Consider the following 24,749-nt stretch of genomic DNA (forward strand, 5'->3'; position numbering starts at 1 on the left):
TTGAAGATGAAAATATTTTTTTTTATTGTGAAACAAGAAATAAGACAAAAAAACAGACAACTTAAGTCTCCATAACTATTCACACCCAAAGTCAAGACTTTGTAGAGCCTCCTTTTGCAGCAATTACAGCTGCAAGTCTCTTGGGGTATGTCTCTATAACCCTGGCACATCTAGCCACTGGGATTTTTGCCCATTCTTCAAGGCAAAACTGATCCGTCTCCTTTAAGTCGTATGGGTTCCGCTGGTGTACAGCAATCTTTAAGTGATACCGCAGATTCTCAATTGGATTGAGGTCTGGGCTTTGACTAGGCCAAATCCCCTTAAACCACACAAGTTTTGCTTTAGCAGTATGCTTAGGGTCATTTGTCCTGCTGGAAGGTGAACCTCCATCCCAGTCTCAAATCTCTGGAAGACTGAAACAGGTTTCCCTCAAGAATTTCCCTGTATTTAGCTCTATCCATCATTCCTTCAATTCTGACCAGTTTCCCAGTCCCTGCCGATGGAAAAACATCCCCACAGCATGATGCTGCCCCCATCATGCTACACTCTAGGGATGTTGTTGGTGTTGGGTTTGCTCCAGACATAGCTATATTCATTGATGGCCAAAAAGCTACATTTTAGTCTCATCTGACTAGAGTACCTTCTTCCATATGTTTGGGGAGTCTCCCACATGCCTTTTGGCAAACACCAAACATGTTTGCTTATTTTTTCTTTAAGCAATGGCTTTTTTCTGGCCACTCTTCTGTAAAGCCCAGCTCTGTGGAGTGTCCAGCTTAAAGTGGTCCTATGGACAGACACTCCAATCTCCGCTATGGAGCTTTGCATCTCCTTCAGGGTTACCTTTGGTCTCTTTGTTGCCTCTCTGATTAATGCCCTCCTTGCCTGGTCCGTGATTTTAGGTGGGCCACCCTCTCTTGACAGGTTTGTTGCAGTGCCATATTCTTTCCATTTTTTATAATGTATTTAATGGTGCTCCATGGGATGTTCAAAGTTTCTGATCTTTTTTTATAACCCAACCCTGATCTGTACTTCTCCACAGCTTTGTCTCTGACCTGTTTGGAGAGCTCCTTGGTCTGCATGGTGCATACTTTTACAAGGCACTGTATGTGCTTACTGTCAATTGATAGGTATAACACTTGAAGTAGTAGTTGGAGTTTTAAGTAACTGTGATGCACATGAATGTTATAAACGTATTGTTCTATTTGTCATTATTGTAATAATTCAGCTCAGATAGTCACAAGGAAGGTCATAGGTCATCTAGTATAACATGTGGCAAAAGGGTCACGCTGCTTTCAGCACCATATTTAAGGACATTCATCACATTCCTCCATCTCTCTCTTTCTACTTCTCTCCCCCCGCCGCCACTCTCTCTCTTTCTACTTCTCTCCCCCCGCCGCCACTCTCTCTCTTTCTACTTCTCTCCCCCCGCCGCCACACTCTCTCTTTCTACTTCTCTCCCCCCACCGCCACTCTCTCTCTTTCTACTCCTCTCCCCCCGCCGCCACTCTCTCTCTTTCCTCTCCCCCTCTACAGACGCAGTATGAAGCGTAAGGCTAGCTTCACATGCCCCTTCAACGGCAGTTGCACCATCACCAAGGACAACCGCCGCCACTGCCAGGCCTGCCGGCTCAAACGCTGCGTGGACATCGGAATGATGAAGGAGTGTGAGTGTCCGTTCTGCACAGATGTAGGATCAGGTTCCCCTTCCCCAAATCCGAATGTCAGCAACTAAGGGGGAACAATGCAAAACTGGCCTTAGATCAGTAGCTAGAGGCAACGTCGTCCCACTCAACTCTTCTGTCAAAAATACTTTTACATTTTGACTGTCAGAGGATAGCCTTGCAGGCTAGATCAGTGTTACTTTAATCCTGGTCCAGGGCACTCGAAGGGGTGCACATTTCATTTTTTGCCATAGTACTACACCCCTAATTTAAACAATCAACTCATCATTAAACCTTTGACTAGTAGAATCAGGTGTTTAGTACTAATCTGGTGTGTAGACCCCTTGGTTCTAGGACCAGGATTAAGAAACACATGATTAGAGGTGTAATATGATAATAATATGATAATATGATCACGCACACACAAAGGAAAATATCATTTGACTCACTACAGGGAGAAATGTATTTTCATCCCATTGTTAGGCAACTCTTCTTAATAAGAAATACACTAATTTCTCTCCCATGAGTGTCGGAATGATCTCTTGAATTTTGAATGATGTTTTGAACCATGGAAGATGTGTGTGTTGAAGAGAGTAGAGAGAGAAATGATCTTCTATCAGTCTGCTGTTAGGTAACTGTTAATGGGGTGTAATGGCACACTGATAAGAACAGGAGATAATTCATCTCATGAAGGAAAATGGAATTTCAGTCAAAATAACTCCTTTGTTATTAGACGTCAGTTTTAAAACACAAATTAGCCTGCCAATAGCAATGACAAACAAACACACACACACACACACACACACACACACACACAGAAAAAACCCACGGACCTTTGAACAAACAGGACTCGAATCACAACACTGTCTAACCCAGGAGTCAAACATCCGGCCCGCGGGAGGGTCCAATCCGGACTGCTGGGGGGTCTAATCCTGCCCCCCGGGTAGTTTGAGTTAAAAACTAAACGCAGAGGAAACCTAACCAATTATTTGTGCGGCCCCACGGATTTCATTGAAGACCGAATGGGGCATCTGGGGCAAAATGAGTTTGACACCCCTGATCTAACCCTGCCCCCTTATTTTGTACCCATAGAGAGCAAGGCACACACCATATTTACCTATAGAAGCATTTGGACCCGGTCAAGACCTTCTAGGTCATTTCCCTCATAAGAATGTTTATAACATCCACCAGGAGTACTAGAGCATTCTGGGAGGGCCTGTACATTATGCTCCCTTTTGAACTTTAGAGACCTGCGGATGTTTTCGCCACACTTCAAATGGACTCTGTTTTCAGTCTGTTAATAGAAGGTTTGGTTGTTCTTTTGTTTTCCCCATGAAATGTGTATTTGTAGCAGTGAATTCCCAGAGAGTGAATTCACAGTGCTCCCAACACCGTACATGAATAGGAGCCAGTGCACTTATGCTGCTGCTGCTATGACAACAATCTGTTTTAGTGTGGAACAGAGTGTGAGCTAATTCAGTGGCTGGAACAACAACAGGGGGAACGGAGTGGAGATAATGCTTTGTGTGTTGACGACAGGACGATGCATGCGCTGCGCAACCTAGTCACGTTGTAGAACACACGCTGGCTCGCGCTTGTGTACACACACTGACACACACACATTTAAATACGCTCACTTTCTCAAACACACACACACACACACACAACTTAAATATGCTCACTTTCTCAAACACACACACACACAACTTAAATACCCTCACTTTCTCAAACACACACACACAACTTAAATATGCTAATTTTCTTAAACACCCACACACACTTACATATGCTAGTTCAAACACACACACACACACAGCATCAGCATTAACATCTCTATTTTGTCTATGTTCCAATCATTTCATTCTGAAATAGTCAGGGTGTGGTATCTGCATTTCTCTCTGTCGCACCACTTCTTTCTTTAGCGTTTCTCCCTCCTCTGAAGCCTTCTTTCTGCTCATTCAATAAAACATTTTCTCTTTCTTTAACCCTCTCTCTTGCTCTTGCTCTCGTTCTACTCCTTTTTCTAACCCTGATATTTGTCTTTCCTTATCTCTTTCTCTGACCTCTGATCTCTTCCCGCTCAATCCCCCTCTTCATCACTCTCTTTCTAAACCTCTCTCTCTCCATCTTTCTTTCTTTCTTTCTTTCTTTCTTTCTTTCTTTCTTTCTTTCTTTCTTTGTCTCCGTATCTCTCCGTCTCTCTCCGTCTCTCTCCGTCTCTCTCTGTCTCTGTCTCTCTCTCTCTCTCTCTCTCTCTCTCTCTCTCTATGTCTCTGTCTTTGTCTCTGTCTCTCTCCGTCTCTCTCTCTCTCTCTCTCTCTCTCTCTCTCTCTCTCTCTCTATGTCTCTGTCTCTGTCTCTCGCTCCCTCCCAGTCATTCTGACAGATGAGGAGGTGCAGCGGAAGAAAGATCTGATCCAACGGAGGAAGGATGAGGAGGCGCAGCGGGAGGCGCAGAGGGAGGCGCAGCGACCCCGGCTGAGCGAGGACCAGAGCCAGGTCATCGCCACACTGGTGGAGGCACACCACAAGACCTACGACGACTCCTACTCCGACTTCAACCGCTTCAGGGTCCGTGTCCACTCCGTTACACAAGTTTCCACTCAGTAACACCGGTCTCCACTCCGTTACACCAGATTCAACTCTATAATACCAGTGTTCACTCCATAACACCAACCTCCAATTTGTAACACCAGTCTCCACTCCGATACACCAGTATTCACTGTGTAACACCAGTCTCCACTCCGATACACCAGTATTCACTCCGTAACACCAACCTCTAATTTCTAACACCAGTCTCTACTCCGTTACACCAGTATTCACTGTGACACCAGTCTCTACTCCGTTACACCAGTATTCACTGTGTAACACCAGTCTCCAGCCTGTAACACCAGCCTCCACTCCGTTACACCAGTATTCACTGTGTAACACCAGTCTCCACCCTGTAACACCAGCCTCCACTCCATTACACCAGTATTCACTGTGTAACACCAGTCTCCACCCTGTAACACCAGCCTCCACTCCGTTACACCAGTATTCACTGTGTAACACCAGTCTCCACTCCGTTACACCAGTATTCACTGTGTAACACCAGTCTCCACCCTATAACACCAGCCTCTACTCCGTAACACCAGCCTCCACTCCGTTACACCAGTATTCACTGTGTAACACCAGTCTCCACTCCGTTACACCAGTATTCACTGTGTAACACCAGACTCTACTCCGTTACACCAGTATTCACTGTGTAACACCAGTCTCCACCCTGTAACACCAGCCTCCACTCCGTAACACCAGCCTCCACTCCGTTACACCAGTATTCACTGTGTAACACCAGTCTCCACTCCGTTACACCAGTATTCACTGTGTAACACCAGTCTCCACCCTGTAACACCAGCCTCCACGCCGTTACACCAGTATTCACTGTGTAACACCAGTCTCTACTCCATTACACCAGTATTCACCGTGTAACACCAGTCTCTACCCTGTAACACCAGCCTCCACTCCGTTACACCAGTATTCACTGTGTAACACCAGTCTCTACTCCGTTACACCACTATTCACTGTGTAACACCAGTCTCCACCCTGTAACACCAGTGCCAAGCCCGTAACATACTCCACTCAATCCAACTGGGCACAGGCTTGCAGATTGCGTTGTCACCTAACGCGTGTGCACTTTGTCCAATGGGATATCTGAACTTGAAGTTAAAGTATGTACTGTACATAAAGTTAGATTTAAGTTTATTGTCCTAGAACAGGAACATCTTAGCACACCTCTTACATTACACACACAAACCACAAGGCAAACACAGCAGTAAACAAACAGTAGTAAGAGTCAGACATGAATAGTTCCCCACACCGACACCTAAAGGAGGACAGTTGTTCCTCATGGTGATAGGCCCTGATGTGACACTCCTCCCAAAGTGTGAAGCACTGGATTTAATTGTCCGATGGTAATGATGTAGACTATATTGAGTTCACTTTGTCCTGTCTGGCTCAGTAGATATAGCATGGCACTTGCAACACCAGGATTCTTTTTGTAGGGGTTGATACAATTTTCATTAGGGCAAATCAAGTCTGACATTTCAAGCTTCAGAAGCCTTTTTAGTACTCAAATACACTATAAGTTTGCATTTCCGCTGTGCAGGACAATTCTTACCAACAAACAAATTAAGATCCCACATCTGTAAATGGCATATATTACTATATATATTATATTACATGTGTGTTTTCCTTTAGCCTCCGGTCCGTGAAGGCCCAGTGACACGCAGTGCAAGCAGAGCTGCTTCTCTCCACTCTCTGTCTGATGCCTCATCTGACTCCTTCAGCCACTCTCCAGGTAAACCACATTCACAAGTGAAACCGACTTCAGTGTGCTGCTAACAGCTCCTCTTCCTCCAATGTCCCTGTCCCCTTACTAGGCTCGAAACCGGTGGTCCTCTGATCGCAAACACAGGTGACCGCCCTCCTTGACAACATACCGATAGTTGTTTTATAGGAAAGGATCCAATTCGATAGCGCCATTTCAAGCTAGCTATGGAGTGAGTTCTATGGCACATTCTTACCTCTGTTACACACGCACACACAGACAGACAGATAGAAAAATGTGCAAAATGTGAGAAATTAAGAATCGACGGGTAAAAGCTGACACACATAGAGGGGATGAAGGAGATCTCACAGAGAGGGGATGAAGGAGATCTCACAGAGAGGGGATGAAGGAGATCACACAGAGAGGGGATGAAGGAGATCTCACAGAGGGGGATGAAGGAGATCTCACAGAGGGGGATGAAGGAGATCTCATAGAGAGGAGAGGGGATGAAGGAGATCTCACAGAGAGGAGAGGGGATGAAGGAGATCTCACAGAGAGGGGATGAAGGAGATCTCACAGAGGGGGGATGCATGAGATCTCACAGAGGGGGGGATGCATGAGAACTCACAGAGGGGGGATGGAGGAGATCTCACAGAGAGGGGATGAAGGAGATCTCACGAGGGGGATGAAGGAGATCTCACAGAGGGGGATGAAGGAGATCTCATAGAGAGGAGAGGGGATGAAGGAGATCTCACAGAGAGGAGAGGGGATGAAGGAGATCTCACAGAGAGGAGAGGGGATGAAGGAGATCTCACAGAGAGGGGATGAAGGAGGTCACACAGAGAGGGGATGAAGGAGATCTCACAGAGAGGGGATGAAGGAGATCTCACAGAGAGGGGATGAAGGAGATCTCACAGAGAGGGGATGAAGGAGATCTCATAGAGAGGGGATGAAGGAGATCTCACAGAGAGGGGATGAAGGAGATCTCATAGAGAGGAGAGGGGATGAAGGAGATCTCACAGAGAGGGGATGAAGGAGATCTCACAGAGAGGGGATGAAGGAGATCTCACATAGAGGGGATGAAGGACCTCTCACAGAGAGGGGATGAAGGAGATCACACAGAGAGGGGATGAAGGAGATCTCACAGAGGGGGATGAAGGAGATCTCACAGAGGGGGATGAAGGAGATCTCATAGAGAGGAGAGGGGATGAAGGAGATCTCACAGAGGGGATGAAGGAGATCACACAGAGAGGGGATGAAGGAGATCTCACAGAGGGGGATGAAGGAGATATCATAGAGAGGAGAGGGGATGAAGGAGATCTCACAGAGAGGAGAGGGGATGAAGGAGATCTCACAGAGAGGGGATGAAGGAGATCTCATAGAGAGGGGATGAAGGAGATCTCACAGAGAGGGGATGAAGGAGTTCTCATAGAGAGGAGAGGGGATGAAGGTGATCTCACAGAGAGGGCATGAAGGAGATCTCACAGAGAGGGGATGAAGGAGATCTCACAGAGGGGGGATGCATGAGATCTCACAGGGGGGGGGATGCATGAGAACTCACAGAGGGGGGATGGAGGAGATCTCACAGAGAGGGGATGAAGGAGATCTCACGAGGGGGGATGAAGGAGATCTCACAGAGACAGGACGAAGGATCTCACACAGAGATGGGATGAAAGGGTTCTCACAGAGAGGGGATGAGGGAGCTCACACAGAGAGGGGATGAAGGAGATCTCACAGAGGCGGGATAAAGTAGCTCACACAGAGAGGGGATGAAGGAGATCTCATAGAGGAGAGGGAATGAAGGAGATCTCACAGAGTGGGGATGAAGGAGATCTCACAGAGGGGGGATGAAGGAGATCTCACAGAGGGGGGATGAAGGAGATCTCACAGAGAGGGCATGAAGGAGATCTCATAGAGAGGAGAGGGGATGAAGGAGATCTCACAGAGGGGGGGATGAAGGAGATCTCACAGAGGGGGGATGAAGGAGCTCCCACAGAGGGGGGATGGAGATCTCACAGAGGGGGGATGAAGGAGATCTCACAGAGGGGGGATGAAGGAGATCTCACAGAGGGGGGATGAAGGAGCTCTCGCAGAGGGGGGTTGAAGGAGATCTCACAGAGGGGGGATGAAGGAGATCTCACAGAGAGGGGATGAAGGAGATCTCACAGAGGGGGGATGAAGGAGCTCTCGCAGAGGGGGGTTGAAGGAGATCTCACAGAGGGGGGATGAAGGAGATCTCACAGAGAGGGGATGAAGGAGTTCTTACAGAGGGGGGATGAAGGAGCTCCCACAGAGGGGGGATGGAGATCTCACAGAGGGGGGATGAAGAAGATCTCACAGAGGGGGGATGAAGGAGCTCTCGCAGAGGGGGGTTGAAGGAGATCTCACAGAGGGGGGATGAAGGAGATCTCACAGAGAGGGGATGAAGGAGATCTCACAGAGGGGGGATGAAGGAGCTCTCGCAGAGGGGGGTTGAAGGAGATCTCACAGAGGGGGGATGAAGGAGATCTCACAGAGGGGGGATGAAGGAGATCTCACAGAGAGGGGATGAAGGAGATCTCACAGAAAGGGGATGAAGGAGATCTCACAGAGGGGGATGAAGGAGATCTCACAGAGAGGGTATGAAGGAGATCTCACAGAGGGAGGATGAAGGAGATCTCACAGAGGGGGGATGGAGGAGATCTCACAGAGGGGGATGAAGGAGATCTCACAGAGACGGGATGAAGGAGCTCACACAGAGATGGGATGAAGGAGATCTCACAGAGAGGGGATGAAGGAGCTCACACAGAGAGGGGATGAAGGAGATCTCACAGAGGCGGGATGAAGTAGCTCACACAGAGAGGGGATGAAGGAGATCTCACAGAGAGGGGATGAAGGAGATCTCATAGAGAGGAGAGGGAATGAAGGAGATCTCACAGAAGGGGGATGAAGGAGATCTCACAGAGAGGGGATGAAGGACCTCTCACAGAAAGGGGATGAAGGAGATCTCACAGAGGGGGGATGAAGGAGATCTCGTAGAGAGTGTATGAAGGATATCTCACAGAGTAGGGATGAAGGAGATCTCACAGAGGGGGGATGAAGAGGATCTCACAGAGGGGGGATGAAGGAGTTCTCACAGAGAGGGGATGAAGTAGATCTCACAGAGAGGGGATGAAGGAGATCTCACAGAGAGGGGATGAAGGAGATCTCACAGAGGGGGGATGAAGGAGATCTCACAGAGGGGGGATGAAGGAGATCTCACAGAGGGGGGATGAAGGAGATCTCACAGAGGGGGATGAAGGAGATCTCACAGAGAGGGGATGAAGGAGATCTCACAGAGGGGGGATGAAGGAGATCTCACAGAGGGCGGATGAAGTAGATATCACGGAGGGGGGATGACGTAGCTCTCACTGAGAGGGGGATGAAGGAGAACTCACAGAGGGGGGATGAAGGAGCTCTCACAGAGGGGTGATGCATGAGATCTCACATAGGGGGGATACATGAGAGCTCACAGAGGGGGGATGGAGGAGATCTCACAGAGAGGGGATGAAGGAGATCTCACGAGGGGGGATGAAGGAGATCTCACAGAGACGGGATGAAGGAGCTCACATAGAGAGGGAATGAAGAAGATCTCACAGAGGGGGATGAAGGAGATCTCACAGAGGGGGGATGAAGGAGATCTCACAGAGGGGGATGAAGGAGATCTCACAGAGACGGGATGAAGGAGCTCACACAGAGATGGGATGAAGGAGATCTCACAGAGAGGGGACGAAGGAGCTCACACAGAGAGGGGATGAAGGAGATCTCACAGAGAGGGGATGAAGGAGATCTCATAGAGAGGAGAGGGAATGAAGGAGATCTCACAGAGAGGGGATGAAGGACCTCTCACAGAAAGGGGATGAAGGAGATCTCACAGAGGGGGGATGAAGGAGATCTCGTAGAGAGGGTATGAAGGATATCTCACAGAGGGGGGATGAAGGAGATCTCACAGAGGGGGGATGAAGAAGATCTCACAGAGGGGGGATGAAGGAGATCTCACAGAGAGGGGATGAAGTAGATCTCACAGAGAGGGGATGAAGGAGATCTCACAGAGAGGGGATGAAGGAGATCTCACAGAGAGGGGATGAAGGAGATCTCACAGAGGGGGGATGAAGGAGATCTCACAGAGGGGGGATGAAGGAGATCTCACAGAGGGGGATGAAGGAGATCTCACAGAGGGCAGATGAAGTAGATATCACGGAGGGGGGGATGACGTAGATCTCACTGAGAGGTGGATGAAGGAGAACTCACATAGGGGGGATACATGAGAGCTCACAGAGGGGGGATGGAGGAGATCTCACAGAGGGCAGATGAAATAGATATCACGGAGGGGGGTGGACGTAGATCTCACTGAGAGGGGGAAGAAGGAGAACTCACAGAGGGGGGATGAAGGAGATCTCACAGAGGGGGGATGAAGGAGCTCTCACATAGGGGGGATACATGAGAGCTCACAGAGGGGGGATGGAGGAGATCTCACAGAGAGGGGATGAAGGAGATCTCACGAGGGGGGATGAAGGAGATCTCACAGAGACGGGATGAAGGAGCTCACATAGAGAGGGAATGAAGAAGATCTCACAGAGGGGGATGAAGTAGATCTCACAGAGGGGGGATGAAGGAGATCTCTCAGAGCGGGGATGAAGGAAATCTCACAGAGAGGGGATGAAGGAGATCTCACAGAGGGGGGATGAAGGAGATCTCACAGAGGGGGGATGAAGTAGATCTCACAGAGGGGGGATGAAGGAGATCTCACGGAGGGGGGATGAAGGAGATCTCACGGAGGGGGGGATGAAGGAGATCTCACAGAGGGGGGATGAAGGTGATCTCACAAAGGGGGGATGAAGGAGATCTCACAGGGGGGGATGCATGAGATCTCACTTAGGGGGGATGCATGAGATCTCACAGAGGGGGGATGGAGGAGATCTCACAGAGAGGGGATGAAGGAGATCTCACGAGGGGGGATGAAGGAGATCTCACGGAGGGGGGGATGAAGGAGAACTCACAGAGGGGGGATGAAGGAGATCTCACGAGGGTGGATGAAGGAGATCTCACGGAGGGGGGGATGAAGGAGATCTCACGGAGGGGGGGATGAAGGAGAACTCACAGAGGGGGGATGAAGGAGATCTCACAGAGGGGGGATGAAGATGATCTCACAGAGGGGGGATGAAGGAGATCTCACAGAGGGGGGATGCATGAAATCTCACTTAGGGGGGATGCATGAGATCTCACAGAGGGGGGATGGAGGAGATGTCACAGAGAGGGGATGAAGGAGATCTCACGAGGGGGGATGAAGGAGATCTCACGGAGGGGGGGGGTGAAGGAGAACTCACAGAGGGGGGATGAAGGAGATCTCATGAGGGTGGATGAAGGAGATCTCACAGAGACGGGATGAAGGAGCTCACATAGAGAGGGAATGAAGGAGATCTCACAGAGAGGGGATGAAGGAAATCTCACAGAGATGAGAGGGAATGAAGGAGATCTCACAGAGACGGAATGAAGGAAATCTCACAGAGAAGGGATGAAGTAGCTCACACAGAGAGGGGATGAAGGAGATCTCACAGAGATGGGATGAAGTAGATCTCACAGAGAGGGGATGAGGGAGCTCACACAGAGAGGGAATGAAGGAGATCTCGCAGAGGCAGGATGAAGTAGCTCACACAGAGAGGGGATGAAGGAGATCTCACAGAGAGGGGATGAAGAGGATCTCATAGAGAGGAGAGGGAATGAAGGAGATCTCACAGAGGGGGATGAAGGAGATCTCATAGAGAGGAGAGGGGGTGAAGGAGATCTCACAGAGGTGGGATGAAGAAGATCCCATAGAGAGGGGATGAAGGAGATCTCATAGAGAGGAGAGAGGATGAAGGATATCTCACAGAGGGGGGATGAAGGAGATCTCACAGAGGGGGGATGCATGAGATCTCACATAGGGGGGATGCATGAGATCTCACAGAGGGGGGATGGAGGAGATCTCACAGAGAGGGGATGAAGGAGATCTCACCAGAGGGTTGAAGGTGTTCTCACAGAGACGGGATGAAGGAGCTCACACAGAGAGGGAATGAAGGAGATCTCACAGAGAGGGGATGAAGGAAATCTCACAGAGATGAGAGGGAATGAAGGAGATCTCACAGAGAGGGGATGAAGGAAATCTCACAGAGACGGAATGAAGGAGATCTCACAGAGAAGGGATTAAGGAGCTCACACAGAGAGGGGATGAAGGAGAACTCACAGAGAGGCGATGAAAGAGATCTCATGGAGAGGAGAGGGAATGAAGGAGATCTCACAGAGGAGGGATGAAGGAGATCTCACAGAGGGGGATGAAGGAGATCTCGCAGAGGGGATGAAGGAGATCTCACAGAGGGGGGGATGAAGGAGATCCCATAGAGAGGGGATGAAGGAGATCTCTCAGAGAGGGGATGAAGGAGATCTCATAGAGAGGAGAGGGGATGACAGAGATCTCACACTTATTGGTGTTATTTGCCATCAGTGACTGCTTCCTTTGTACTCGTATGTGTGATTGTGTGTGTGTATCAATCCTTCATGCTGTTTTACTCAGAATTCCCAGAGGTTTCTCTGGACCCCCTGCAGACCTTTCAGACCACTGTCTGCCAGGAGTTAATAAGAGATCATTAAGACAACCAGTCATAATGGAGCCAACACACAGAGAGGCACGGCCCTCCCAGCCTGCGTCATGTCTCTCTATCATTCATTCTTTCTTTCTCTCCCTCTCTTTCTCTCTCTCATCTAAGTTGTTTTTGACGGTCATCGTGATCTCTTCCTCCATGAACAAACCTTGCTCATTCATTAGATTTAAGTGTGTGTGTGTGTGTGTGTGTGTGTGTGTGTGTGTGTGTGTGTGTGTGTGTGTGTGTGTGTGTGTGTGTGTGTGTGTGTGTGTGTGTGTGTGTGTGTGTGTGTGTGTGTGTGTGTGTGTGGTTTACCACATGTAAGTTTGTCTCTGACCGAAAGAGATGTCTTTCGTGTGTTTTCATGTTTTCACTCCCTAGCCTTCTCTGTCTCTCCATGTTTTCACTCCCTAGCCTTCTCTGTCTCTCTATGTTTTCACTCCCTAGCCTTCTCTGTCTCTCCATGTCTTCACTCCCTAGCCTTCTCTGTCTCTCCATGTTTTCACTCCCTAGCCTTCTCTGTCTCTCCATGTTTTCACTCCCTAGCCTTCTCTGTCTCTCCATGTTTTCCCTCCCTAGCCTTCTCTGTCTCTCCATGTTTTCACTCCCTAGCCTTCTCTGTCTCTCCATGTTTTCACTCCCTAGCCTTCTCTGTCTCTCTATGGTTTCACTCCCTAGCCTTCTCACTCTCTCCATGTTTTCACTCCCTAGCCTTTTCTCTCTCTCTCTCCATGTTTTCACTCCCTAGCCTTCTCTCTCTCTCCATGTTTTCACTCCCTAGCCTTTTCTCTCTCTCTCTCTCTATGTTTTCACTCCCTAGCCTTCTCTGTCTCTATGTTTTCACTCCCTAGCCTTCTCTGTCTCTCTATGTTTTCACTCCCTAGCCTTCTCTGTCTCTCCATGTTTTCACTCCCTAGCCTTTTCTCTCTCTCTCTCTCCATGTTTTCACTCCCTAGCCTTCTCTGTCTCTCTATGTTTTCACTCCCTAGCCTTCTCTCTCTCTCCATGTTTTCACTCCCTAGCCTTTTCTCTCTCTCCATGTTTTCACTCCCTAGCCTTCTCTGTCTCTCTATGTTTTCACTCCCTAGCCTTTTCTCTCTCTCCATGTTTTCACTCCCTAGCCTTCTCTGTCTCTCTATGTTTTCACTCCCTAGCCTTTTCTCTCTCTCCATGTTTTCACTCCCTAGCCTTCTCTGTCTCTCTATGTTTTCACTCCCTAGCCTTCTCTGTCTCTCTATGTTTTCACTCCCTAGCCTTCTCTGTCTCTCCATGTTTTCACTCCCTAGCCTTTTCTCTCTCTCTCTCTCCATGTTTTCACTCCCTAGCCTTCTCTGTCTCTCTATGTTTTCACTCCCTAGCCTTCTCTCTCTCTCCATGTTTTCACTCCCTAGCCTTTTCTCTCTCTCCATGTTTTCACTCCCTAGCCTTCTCTGTCTCTCTATGTTTTCACTCCCTAGCCTTTTCTCTCTCTCCATGTTTTCACTCCCTAGCCTTCTCTGTCTCTCTATGTTTTCACTCCCTAGCCTTTTCTCTCTCTCCATGTTTTCACTCCCTAGCCTTCTCTGTCTCTCTATGTTTTCACTCCCTAGCCTTCTCTGTCTCTCTATGTTTTCACTCCCTAACCTTCTCTGTCTCTCCATGTTTTCACTCCCTAGCCTTTTCTCTCTCTCCATGTTTTCACTCCCTAGCCTTCTCTGTCTCTCTATGTTTTCACTCCCTAGCCTTTTCTCTCTCTCCATGTTTTCACTCCCTAGCCTTCTCTGTCTCTCTATGTTTTCACTCCCTAGCCTTTTCTCTCTCTCTCTCCATGTTTTCACTCCCTAGCCTTCTCTGTCTCTCTATGTTTTCACTCCCTAGCCTTCTCTCTCTCTCTCCATGTTTTCACTCCCTAGCCTTCTCTGTCTCTGCATGTTTTCACTCCCTAGCCTTTTCTCTCTCTGCATGTTTTCACTCCCTAGCCTTCTCTGTCTCTCTATGTTTTCACTCCCTAGCCTTCTCTGTCTCTCTATGTTTTCACTCCCTAGCCTTCTCTGTCTCTCCATATTTTCACTCCCTAGCCTTCTCTGTCTCTCCATGTTTTCACTCCCTAGCCTTCTCTCTCTCTCTATGTTTTCACTCCCTAGCCTTCTCTGTCTCTATGTTTTCACTCCCTAGCCTTCTCTGTCTCTCTATGTTTTCACTCCCTAGCCTTCTCTGTCTCTCCATGTTTTCACTCCCTAGCCTTTTCTCTCTCTCTCTCTCCATGTTTTCACTCCCTAGCCTTCTCTGTCTCTCTATGTTTTCACTCCCTAGCCTTCTCTCTCTCTCCATGTTTTCACTCCCTAGCCTTTTCTCTCTCTCCATGTTTTCACTCCCTAGCCTTCTCTGTCTCTCTATGTTTTCACTCCCTAGCCTTTTCTCTCTCTCCATGTTTTCACTCCCTAGCCTTCTCTGTCTCTCTATGTTTTCACTCCCTAGCCTTTTCTCTCTCTCCATGTTTTCACTCCCTAGCCTTCTCTGTCTCTCTATGTTTTCACTCCCTAGCCTTCTCTGTCTCTCTATGTTTTCACTCCCTAGCCTTCTCTGTCTCTCCATGTTTTCACTCCCTAGCCTTTTCTCTCTCTCTCTCTCCATGTTTTCACTCCCTAGCCTTCTCTGTCTCTCTATGTTTTCACTCCCTAGCCTTCTCTCTCTCTCCATGTTTTCACTCCCTAGCCTTTTCTCTCTCTCCATGTTTTCACTCCCTAGCCTTCTCTGTCTCTCTATGTTTTCACTCCCTAGCCTTTTCTCTCTCTCCATGTTTTCACTCCCTAGCCTTCTCTGTCTCTCTATGTTTTCACTCCCTAGCCTTTTCTCTCTCTCCATGTTTTCACTCCCTAGCCTTCTCTGTCTCTCTATGTTTTCACTCCCTAGCCTTCTCTGTCTCTCTATGTTTTCACTCCCTAACCTTCTCTGTCTCTCCATGTTTTCACTCCCTAGCCTTTTCTCTCTCTCCATGTTTTCACTCCCTAGCCTTCTCTGTCTCTCTATGTTTTCACTCCCTAGCCTTTTCTCTCTCTCCATGTTTTCACTCCCTAGCCTTCTCTGTCTCTCTATGTTTTCACTCCCTAGCCTTTTCTCTCTCTCTCTCCATGTTTTCACTCCCTAGCCTTCTCTGTCTCTCTATGTTTTCACTCCCTAGCCTTCTCTCTCTCTCTCCATGTTTTCACTCCCTAGCCTTCTCTGTCTCTGCATGTTTTCACTCCCTAGCCTTTTCTCTCTCTGCATGTTTTCACTCCCTAGCCTTCTCTGTCTCTCTATGTTTTCACTCCCTAGCCTTCTCTGTCTCTCTATGTTTTCACTCCCTAGCCTTCTCTGTCTCTCCATATTTTCACTCCCTAGCCTTCTCTGTCTCTCCATGTTTTCACTCCCTAGCCTTCTCTGTCTCTCCATGTTTTCACTCCCTAGCCTTCTCTGTCTCTCCATGTTTTCACCCCCTAGCCTTCTCTGTCTCTCCATGTTTTCACTCCCTAGCCTTCTCTGTCTCTCTATGTTTTCACTCCCTAGCCTTCTCTGTCTCTCCATGTTTTCACTCCCTAGCCTTCTCTGTCTCTCCATGTTTTCACTCCCTAGCCTTCTCTCTCTCTCCGTGTTTTCACTCCCTAGCCTTCTCTGTCTCTCTATGTTTTCACTCCCTAGCCTTCTCTCTCTCTCCATGTTTTCACTCCCTAGCCTTTTCTCTCTCTCTCTCCATGTTTTCACTCCCTAGCCTTCTCTGTCTCTCCATGTTTTCACTCCCTAGCCTTCTCTGTCTCTCCATGTTTTCACTCCCTAGCCTTCTCTGTCTCTCCATGTTTTCACTCCCTAGCCTTCTCTGTCTCTCCATGTTTTCACTCCCTAGCCTTCTCTGTCTCTCCATGTTTTCACTCCCTAGCCTTCTCTGTCTCCCCATGTTTTCACTCCCTAGCCTTCTCTGTCTCTCTATGTTTTCACTCCCTAGCCTTCTCTGTCTCTCCATGTTTTCACTCCCTAGCCTTCTCTGTCTCTCTATGTTTTCACTCCCTAGCCTTTTCTCTCTCTCTCTCCATGTTTTCACTCCCTAGCCTTCTCTGTCTCTCCATGTTTTCACTCCCTAGCCTTCTCTGTCTCTCCATGTTTTCACTCCCTAGCCTTCTCTGTCTCTCCATGTTTTCACTCCCTAGCCTTCTCTCTCTCTCTCCATGTTTTCACTCCCTAGCCTTCTCTCTCTCTCTCCATGTTTTCACTCACTAGCCTTCTCTGTCTCTCCATGTTTTCACTCTCTAGCCTTCTCTCTCTCTCTCTCCATGTTTTCACTCCCTAGCCTTCTCTGTCTCTCCATGTTTTCACACCCTAGCCTTCTCTGTCTCTCCATGTTTTCACTCCCTAGCCTTCTCTGTCTCTCCATGTTTTCACTCCCTAGCCTTCTCTGTCTCTCCATGTTTTCACTCCCTAGCCTGCTCTGTCTCTCCATGTTTTCACTCCCTAGCCTTCTCTGTCTCTCCATGTTTTCACTCCCTAGCCTTCTCTGTCTCTCTATGTTTTCACTCCCTAGCCTTCTCTGTCTCTCCATGTTTTCACTCCCTAGCCTTCTCTCTCTCTCTCTCCATGTTTTCACTCCCTAGCCTTCTCTGTCTCTCTATGTTTTCACTCCCTAGCCTTCTCTCTCTCTCTCCATGTTTTCACTCCCTAGCCTTTTCTCTCTCTCTCTCCATGTTTTCACTCCCTAGCCTTCTCTGTCTCTCCATGTTTTCACTCCCTAGCCTTCTCTGTCTCTCCATGTTTTCACTCCCTAGCCTTCTCTCTCTCTCTCTCCATGTTTTCACTCCCTAGCCTTCTCTCTCTCTCTCTCCATGTTTTCACTCCCTAGCCTTCTCTCTCTCTCTCTCCATGTTTTCACTCCCTAGCCTTCTCTGTCTCTCCATGTTTTCACTCCCTAGCCTTTTCTCTGTCTCACCATGTTTTCACTCCCTAGCCTTCTCTCTCTCTCTCTCCATGTTTTCACTCCCTAGCCCTCTCTCTCTCTCCATGTTTTCACTCCCTAGCCTTCTCTGTCTCTTCATGTTTTCACTCCCTAGCCTTCTCTGTCTCTCCATGTTTTCACTCCCTAGCCTTCTCTGTCTCTCCATGTTTTCACTCCCTAGCCTTCTCTGTCTCTCCATGTTTTCACTCCCTAGCCTTCTCTGTCTCTCCATGTTTTCACTCCCTAGCCTTCTCTGTCTCTCCATGTTTTCACTCCCTAGCCTTCTCTCTCTCTCCATGTTTTCACTCCCTAGCCTTCTCTGTCTCTCCATGTTTTCACTCCCTAGCCTTCTCTCTCTCACCATGTTTTCACTCCCTAGCCTTCTCTGTCTCTCCATGTTTTCACTCCCTAGCCTTCTCTGTCTCTCCATGTTTTCACTCCCTAGCCTTCTCTGTCTCTCCATGTTTTCACTCCCTAGCCTTCTCTCTCTCTCCATGTTTTCACTCCCTAGCCTTCTCTCTCTCTCTCTCTCTCTCTCTCCATGTTTTCACTCCCTAGCCTTCTCTCTCTCTCTCTCTCTCCATGTTTTCACTCCCTAGCCTTCTCTCTCTCTCTCTCCATGTTTTCACTCCCTAGCCTTCTCTGTCTCTCCATGTTTTCACTCCCTAGCCTTCTCTCTCTCTCCATGTTTTCACTCCCTAGCCTTCTCTGTCTCTCCATGTTTTCACTCCCTAGCCTTCTCTCTCTCACCATGTTTTCACTCCCTAGCCTTCTCTGTCTCTCCATGTTTTCACTCCCTAGCCTTCTCTCTCTCTCTCTCCATGTTTTCACTCCCTAGCCTTCTCTGTCTCTCCATGTTTTCACTCCCTAGCCTTTTCTCTGTCTCACCATGTTTTCACTCCCTAGCCTTCTCTCTCTCTCTCTCCATGTTTTCACTCCCTAGCCCTCTCTCTCTCTCCATGTTTTCACTCCCTAGCCTTCTCTGTCTCTTCATGTTTTCACTCCCTAGCCTTCTCTGTCTCTCCATGTTTCACTCCCTAGCCTTCTCTGTCTCTCCATGTTTTCACTCCCTAGCCTTCTCTGTCTCTCCATGTTTTCACTCCCTAGCCTTCTCTGTCTCTCCATGTTTTCACTCCCTAGCCTTCTCTGTCTCTCCATGTTTTCACTCCCTAGCCTTCTCTCTCTCTCCATGTTTTCACTCCCTAGCCTTCTCTGTCTCTCCATGTTTTCACTCCCTAGCCTTCTCTCTCTCACCATGTTTTCACTCCCTAGCCTTCTCTGTCTCTCCATGTTTTCACTCCCTAGCCTTCTCTGTCTCTCCATGTTTTCACTCCCTAGCCTTCTCTGTCTCTCCATGTTTTCACTCCCTAGCCTTCTCTCTCTCTCCATGTTTTCACTCCCTAGCCTTCTCTCTCTCTCTCTCTCTCTCTCTCCATGTTTTCACTCCCTAGCCTTCTCTCTCTCTCTCTCGCTCCATGTTTTCACTCCCTAGCCTTCTCTCTCTCTCTCTCCATGTTTTCACTCCCTAGCCTTCTCTGTCTCTCCATGTTTTCACTCCCTAGCCTTCTCTCTCTCTCCATGTTTTCACTCCCTAGCCTTCTCTGTCTCTCCATGTTTTCACTCCCTAGCCTTCTCTCTCTCACCATGTTTTCACTCCCTAGCCTTCTCTGTCTCTCCATGTTTTCACTCCCTAGCCTTCTCTCTCTCTCCATGTTTTCACTCCCTAGCCTTCTCTGTCTCTCCATGTTTTCACTCCCTAGCCTTCTCTCTCTCTCCATGTTTTCACTCCCTAGCCTTCTCTGTCTCTCCATGTTTTCACTCCCTAGCCTTCTCTCTCTCACCATGTTTTCACTCCCTAGCCTTCTCTCTCTCACCATGTTTTCACTCCCTAGCCTTCTCTGTCCATGTTCCATTCCCTTTCCCCTTTTTCAGAAGAATCAATGGATACTAATCTGACGGGAATGTTGTTTTTCTCCTATGAGTTTCTAACTCTCTCCCTCTCTCCTGCCCCCTCCCTCCCTCCCTCCCTCCATATAGAGTCTGTGGACACTAAGCTGATGAACTTCAGTAACCTGCTGATGATGTACAAGGACCACGGTGGCAGCCCGGACTCTAACGACGATGACGGCTCCAAGCTCTCCATGTTGCCCCACCTGGCCGACCTGGTCAGCTACAGCATCCAGAAGGTCATTGGTTTCGCTAAGATGATCCCCGGTTTCAGGTGAGTGTGTGTGGGTTAATGGGTGGTTTGTGTGGATGGGTGGGGTGAGGAGGGTAAAGGGTGTATGTGTGTGTTTAGTTAAAGTATGTGATTTTTTAAATGTGTTGAACTGAATTTACAGCACATTTAAATGCCAAAAATGTGTGCATGTGTGTGTGTATGTTTGTGTGTTTTTGTGGGCCTGCATGTAGGTATGTGTGTTTGTGCGGGCCTGCATGTGTGTGTGTGTGTTTGTGCGGGCCTGCATGTGTGTATGTGTTTGTGTGGGCCTGCATGTGTGTGTGTTTGTGTGGGCCTGCATGTGTGTGTGTGTGTGTGTGTTTGTTTTGTGCGGGCCTGCGTGTGTGTGTTTATGCGGGCCTGCATGTGTGTGTTTGTGCGTGCCTGCATGTGTGTATGTGTGTGTGCGTGCCAGCATGTGTGTATGTGTGTGTGTTTGTGCGTGCCTGCGTGTGTGTGTTTGTGTGTGTGATTGTGTGTGCCTGCATATGTGTGTGTGTGTGTGTGTGTGTGTGTGTGTGTGTGTGTGTGTGTTTGTGCGGGCCTGTGTGTGTGTTTGTATGTGCCTGCTGGTGTGTGTGTGTGTGTGTGTGTGTGTGTGTGTGTGTGTGTGTGTGTGTGTGTGTGTGTGTGTGTGTGTGTGTGTGTGTGTGCGTGTGTGTGTGTGTGTGTGTGTGTGTGTGTGTGTGTGTGTGTGTGTGTGTCTGTGTTAGTGCACGTATGAAGTTTCCCTGAAGTACAGGATTTCCAATAATGGATTCATGAAGTCTATTTGTCACGAATATAAACAAGGCCTTATTTGTGGGTTTACTCGTTTAACACTAGAAGTGCCGAGGCAGACATTTTGACTGCATTTGCAGGTTCAAATTGAAATATCTCAGCAATTGTTTAAGTCATGCCCCCTCCGTTCTTGACTTTTCCTGAATAAGTCTATTTAACAGAGGTATGCTGTTAGAAATTCTGTATCACAAATAGAATTTGTGTTACAGTTGAAGTCGGAAGTTTACATGCACTTAGGTTGGAGTCATTAAAACTTGTTTTTCAACCACTCCACCAATTTCTTGTTAACAAACTATAGTTTTGGCAAGTCGGTTAGGACATCTACTTTGTACATGACACAAGTAATTTTTCCAACAACTGTTTACAGACAGATTATTTCACTTATAATTCACTGTATCACAATTCCAGTGGGTCAGAAGTGTACATACACTAAGTTGACTGTGCCTTTAAACAGCTTGGAAAATTCCAGAAAATGATGTCATGGCTTTAGAAGCTTCTGATAGGCTAATTGACATCATTTGAGTCAATTGGAGGTGTACCTGTGGATGTATTTCAAGGCCTACCTTCAAACTCAGTGCCTCTTTGCTTGATCATGGGGAAATCAAAAGAAATCAGTCAAGACCCCAGAAAAAAAAAATTGTAGACCTCCACAAGTCTGGTTCATCCTTGGGAGCAATTTCCAAACGCCTGAAGGCACCACATTCATCTGTACACACAATAGTACGCAAGTATAAACACCATGGGACCACGCAGCCATCATACCGCTCAGGAAGGAGACGTGTTCTGTCTCCTAGAGATGAACATATTTTGGCGTGAAAAGTGCAACTCAATCCCAGAACAACAGCAAAGGACCTTGTGAAGATGCTGGAGGAAAAGTATCTATATCCACAGTAAAACGAGTCCTATATTGACATAAACTGAAAGGCCGCTCAGCAAGGAAGAAGCCACTGCTCCAAAACCGCCATAAAAAAGTCAGACTACTGTTTGCAACTGCACATGGTGACAAAGATCCTACTTTTTGGAGAAAAGTCCTCTGGTCTGATGAAACAAAAAAAGAACTGTTTGACAATAATGACGATCATTATGTTTGAAGGAAGAAGGGGGAGACTTGCAAGCCGAAGAACACCATCCCAACCGTGAACCACGTGGGTGGCAGCATCATGTTGTGGGGGTGCTTTGCTGTAGGAGGGACTGGTGCACTTCACAAAATAGATGGCATCATGAGGGAGGAAAATTATGTGGATATATTGAAGCAACTTCTCAAGACATCAGTCAGGAAGTTAAATCTTGGTTGCAAATGGGTCTTCCAAATGGACACTGACCTAAAGCATACTTCCAAAGTTTGGGCCCAAATTGGTTTAAGGATGTCAAAGTCAAGGTATTGGAGCGGCCATCACAAAGCCCTGACCTCAATTCTATAGAAATTCTGTGGTTAGATCTGAAAAAGCGTGTGCGAGCTAGGAGGCCTACAAACCTGACTCAGTTACACCAGCTCTGACAGGAGGAATGGGCCAAAATTCACCCAACTTATTGTGGGAAGCTTGTGGAAGGCTACCCTAAACATTTGACCCAAGTTAAAACATTTAAAGGCTATGCTACCAAATACTAATTTGTGTATGTATGTAAGTGTATGTAAACTTCTGACCCACTGGGAATGTGATGAAAGAAATACAAGCTGAAATAAGTCATTCTCTCTACTATTCTGACATTTCACATTCTTAAAATAAAGTGGTGATCCTAACTGACCTAAGATAGGACATTTGTAAGAGGATTAAGTGTCAGGAATTGTGAAAAACTGAGTTTAAATGTATTTGACTAAACTTCCGACTTCAACTGTATATGCAGATTTAGGAGGATGTGTCATTTCTTTCTCAGTGCTCCAAAAAGTGACCTTTTCAAATAATCACATGCAGGTACGATGTTTTGATTTCTATATAGTTTCAGAAAGAGCAGATTCTGAGGTCTCCAAAACTCTTTCCTTTACCAAATAACTTTCAAAGTACACTTTTTCCAAGAATAACCTTTGCACACGGCAGAATAACCTGAGCACACGGCAGCAGATGGATTACAGTAACATACACTAATGAAAATGCTATTGTGTTCTTTGAAATACATTTATGTTACAGTCAAAATGGCTGCTCATTAATGGAGTACAGGGCGGTAGTGAGGCCCAGCAGTTTAAGTGTTAAGAGTCTGAATGGCTGCTCATTAATGGAGTACAGGGCGGTAGCGAGGCCCAGCAGTTTAAGTGTTAAGAGTCTGAATGGCTGCTCATTAATGGAGTACAGGGCGGTAGCGAGGCCCAGCAGTTTAAGTGTTAAGAGTCTGAATGGCTGCTCATTAATGGAGTACAGGGCGGTAGCGAGGCCTAGCAGTTTAAGTGTTAAGAGTCTGAATGGCTGCTCATTAATGGAGTACAGGGCGGTAGCGAGGCCCAGCAGTTTAAGTGTTAAGAGTCTGAATGGCTGCTCATTAATGGAGTACAGGGCGGTAGCGAGGCCCAGCAGTTTAAGTGTTAAGAGTCTGAGTGTTCCTTCACAGAAGGACAAGTGTGCCTACACATGCAATTATTTCTGTTATCTTTTATTATCATCAGATGATATGTCATAAAGATTGATGTTTGACAGAGTAAAGTGGCTAAGTAAGGTCGAGGATACGGTCAGGCATTGTTAGTAATGTTCATGTAGGTCTTCTGATCGGAGAAGAGCATTGAGGCTTGTCAGTGCTGCACAATTATATAGCCATTATATAGTAATTGCTTCTCTCAGAATAAATATACATATTGAATGTCTTACTACAACTGATTCTTCAGTTGTATTGTTTATGTTTTTGCTGTCTTTGTCGTGCTTCAAAATATGTTTAAAACTAGTCCTTGCATCCATAGCTACGTTTATGCATTTGAGAGTGGTTATGTTTCTCCAGTACCAAGTGGCAGAGGCAGTCTGTTGCAATTAAAGCTTGTGCCTTTAACATCACACCGAATATGTGATTGGTTGACGAGGTCAAAGGTTATCATCGTATGTCATTAAAGAAATATGTTTACCCTGAAGTAATACAATAAAATGTTTCAATTCAATGTAGTCAAAACAACTGTATTTTATCCCTTGAGGGGCTATAATATCTCTTCAGAAGGGAAGGCCACTGAAGGGAAGGCCACTGAAGGGAAGGCCCCTGAAGGGAAGGCCACTGAAGGGAAGGCCACTGAAGGGAAGGCCACTGAAGGGAAAGCCACAAAAGGGGAGGCCACTGAAGGGAAGGCCACTGAAGGGAAGGCCACAGAAGGGAAGGCCACTGAAGGGAAGGCCACTGAAGGGAAGGCCACTGAAGGGAAGGCCACAGAAGGGAAGGCCACTGAAGGGAAGGCCACTGAAGGGAAGGCCACTGAAGGGAAGGCCACAGAAGGGAAGGCCACTGAAGGGAAGGCCACAGAAGGGAAGGCCACTGAAGGGAAGGCCACAGAAGGGAAGGCCACTGAAGAGAAGGCCACTGAAGGGGAGGCCACTGAACACACCACATCAGCCGTAACCAGTATGACATGTAAATCCTGCTGTGGGGATATGACAGAGTTTCTTGGAAACTCAGAACTTTTGCGATAGGTTTCTTGGGAAACTTTTTTGATTGCTTTCTTTTGCCCCAGGACGTAAGGGCTCCGTTGTTGTACAGTGTTTACTCTTGTGGAGTTTGTCGACGGGCCATCACTCAGTGTCACAGAGGCCAGGGATAGGGCACGTCCAGACTAGCTATGGCTTGTCTTTCCAGACCATCACCATTCCCTTCTCCCCTCTCTCTTGGGATGATGATGATGGATGCTACCGGATTAACTCTGGAGTGTTTACACATGTATGATCTGATATCGAAGCTTTGAAACCACCCAAAGTGTGTGTGTGGTGTGCTTGTGTGTGTGCATAATATTGTATGTGTGTGTGAGGGTGTACAGTCGTGGCCAGCAGTTTTGAGATTGACACAAATATACATTTTCACAAAGTCTGCTGCTTCAGTGTCTTTAGATATTTTTGTCAGATGTTACTATGGAATACTGAAGTATAATTACAAGCATTTCATAAGTGTCATAATCAATGCTTGGAGTTTGTCAGAATTTGTGGGGTTTTGTTTGTCTACCCACCTCTTGAGGATTGACCACAAGTTCTCAATGGGATTAAGGTTTGGGGAGTTTCCTGACCATGGACCCAAAATATCGATGTTT

At 47.5% G+C, this 24,749-nt stretch overlaps 1 protein-coding gene across 4 annotated transcripts in view; it reads left to right on the top strand.

Annotated features, from left to right (window-relative positions):
- The window catches only part of LOC116374233 (vitamin D3 receptor B-like), a 100,321-nt gene that overhangs the window by 58,003 nt on the left and 17,569 nt on the right, over positions 1-24,749 (top strand). For all 4 annotated transcript variants that reach the window (XM_031825633.1, XM_031825634.1, XM_031825635.1 and 1 more), the window contains 4 exons: positions 1,534-1,664; positions 4,036-4,232; positions 5,898-5,997; positions 19,582-19,765. In XM_031825633.1, the coding sequence (XP_031681493.1) occupies positions 1,534-1,664; positions 4,036-4,232; positions 5,898-5,997; positions 19,582-19,765 (612 nt within the window). The remainder of the gene's footprint in view (positions 1-1,533; positions 1,665-4,035; positions 4,233-5,897; positions 5,998-19,581; positions 19,766-24,749) is intronic.

This window comes from Oncorhynchus kisutch, linkage group LG5, assembly GCF_002021735.2.
Source record: "Oncorhynchus kisutch isolate 150728-3 linkage group LG5, Okis_V2, whole genome shotgun sequence".
Classification (NCBI taxonomy): domain Eukaryota; kingdom Metazoa; phylum Chordata; class Actinopteri; order Salmoniformes; family Salmonidae; genus Oncorhynchus; species Oncorhynchus kisutch.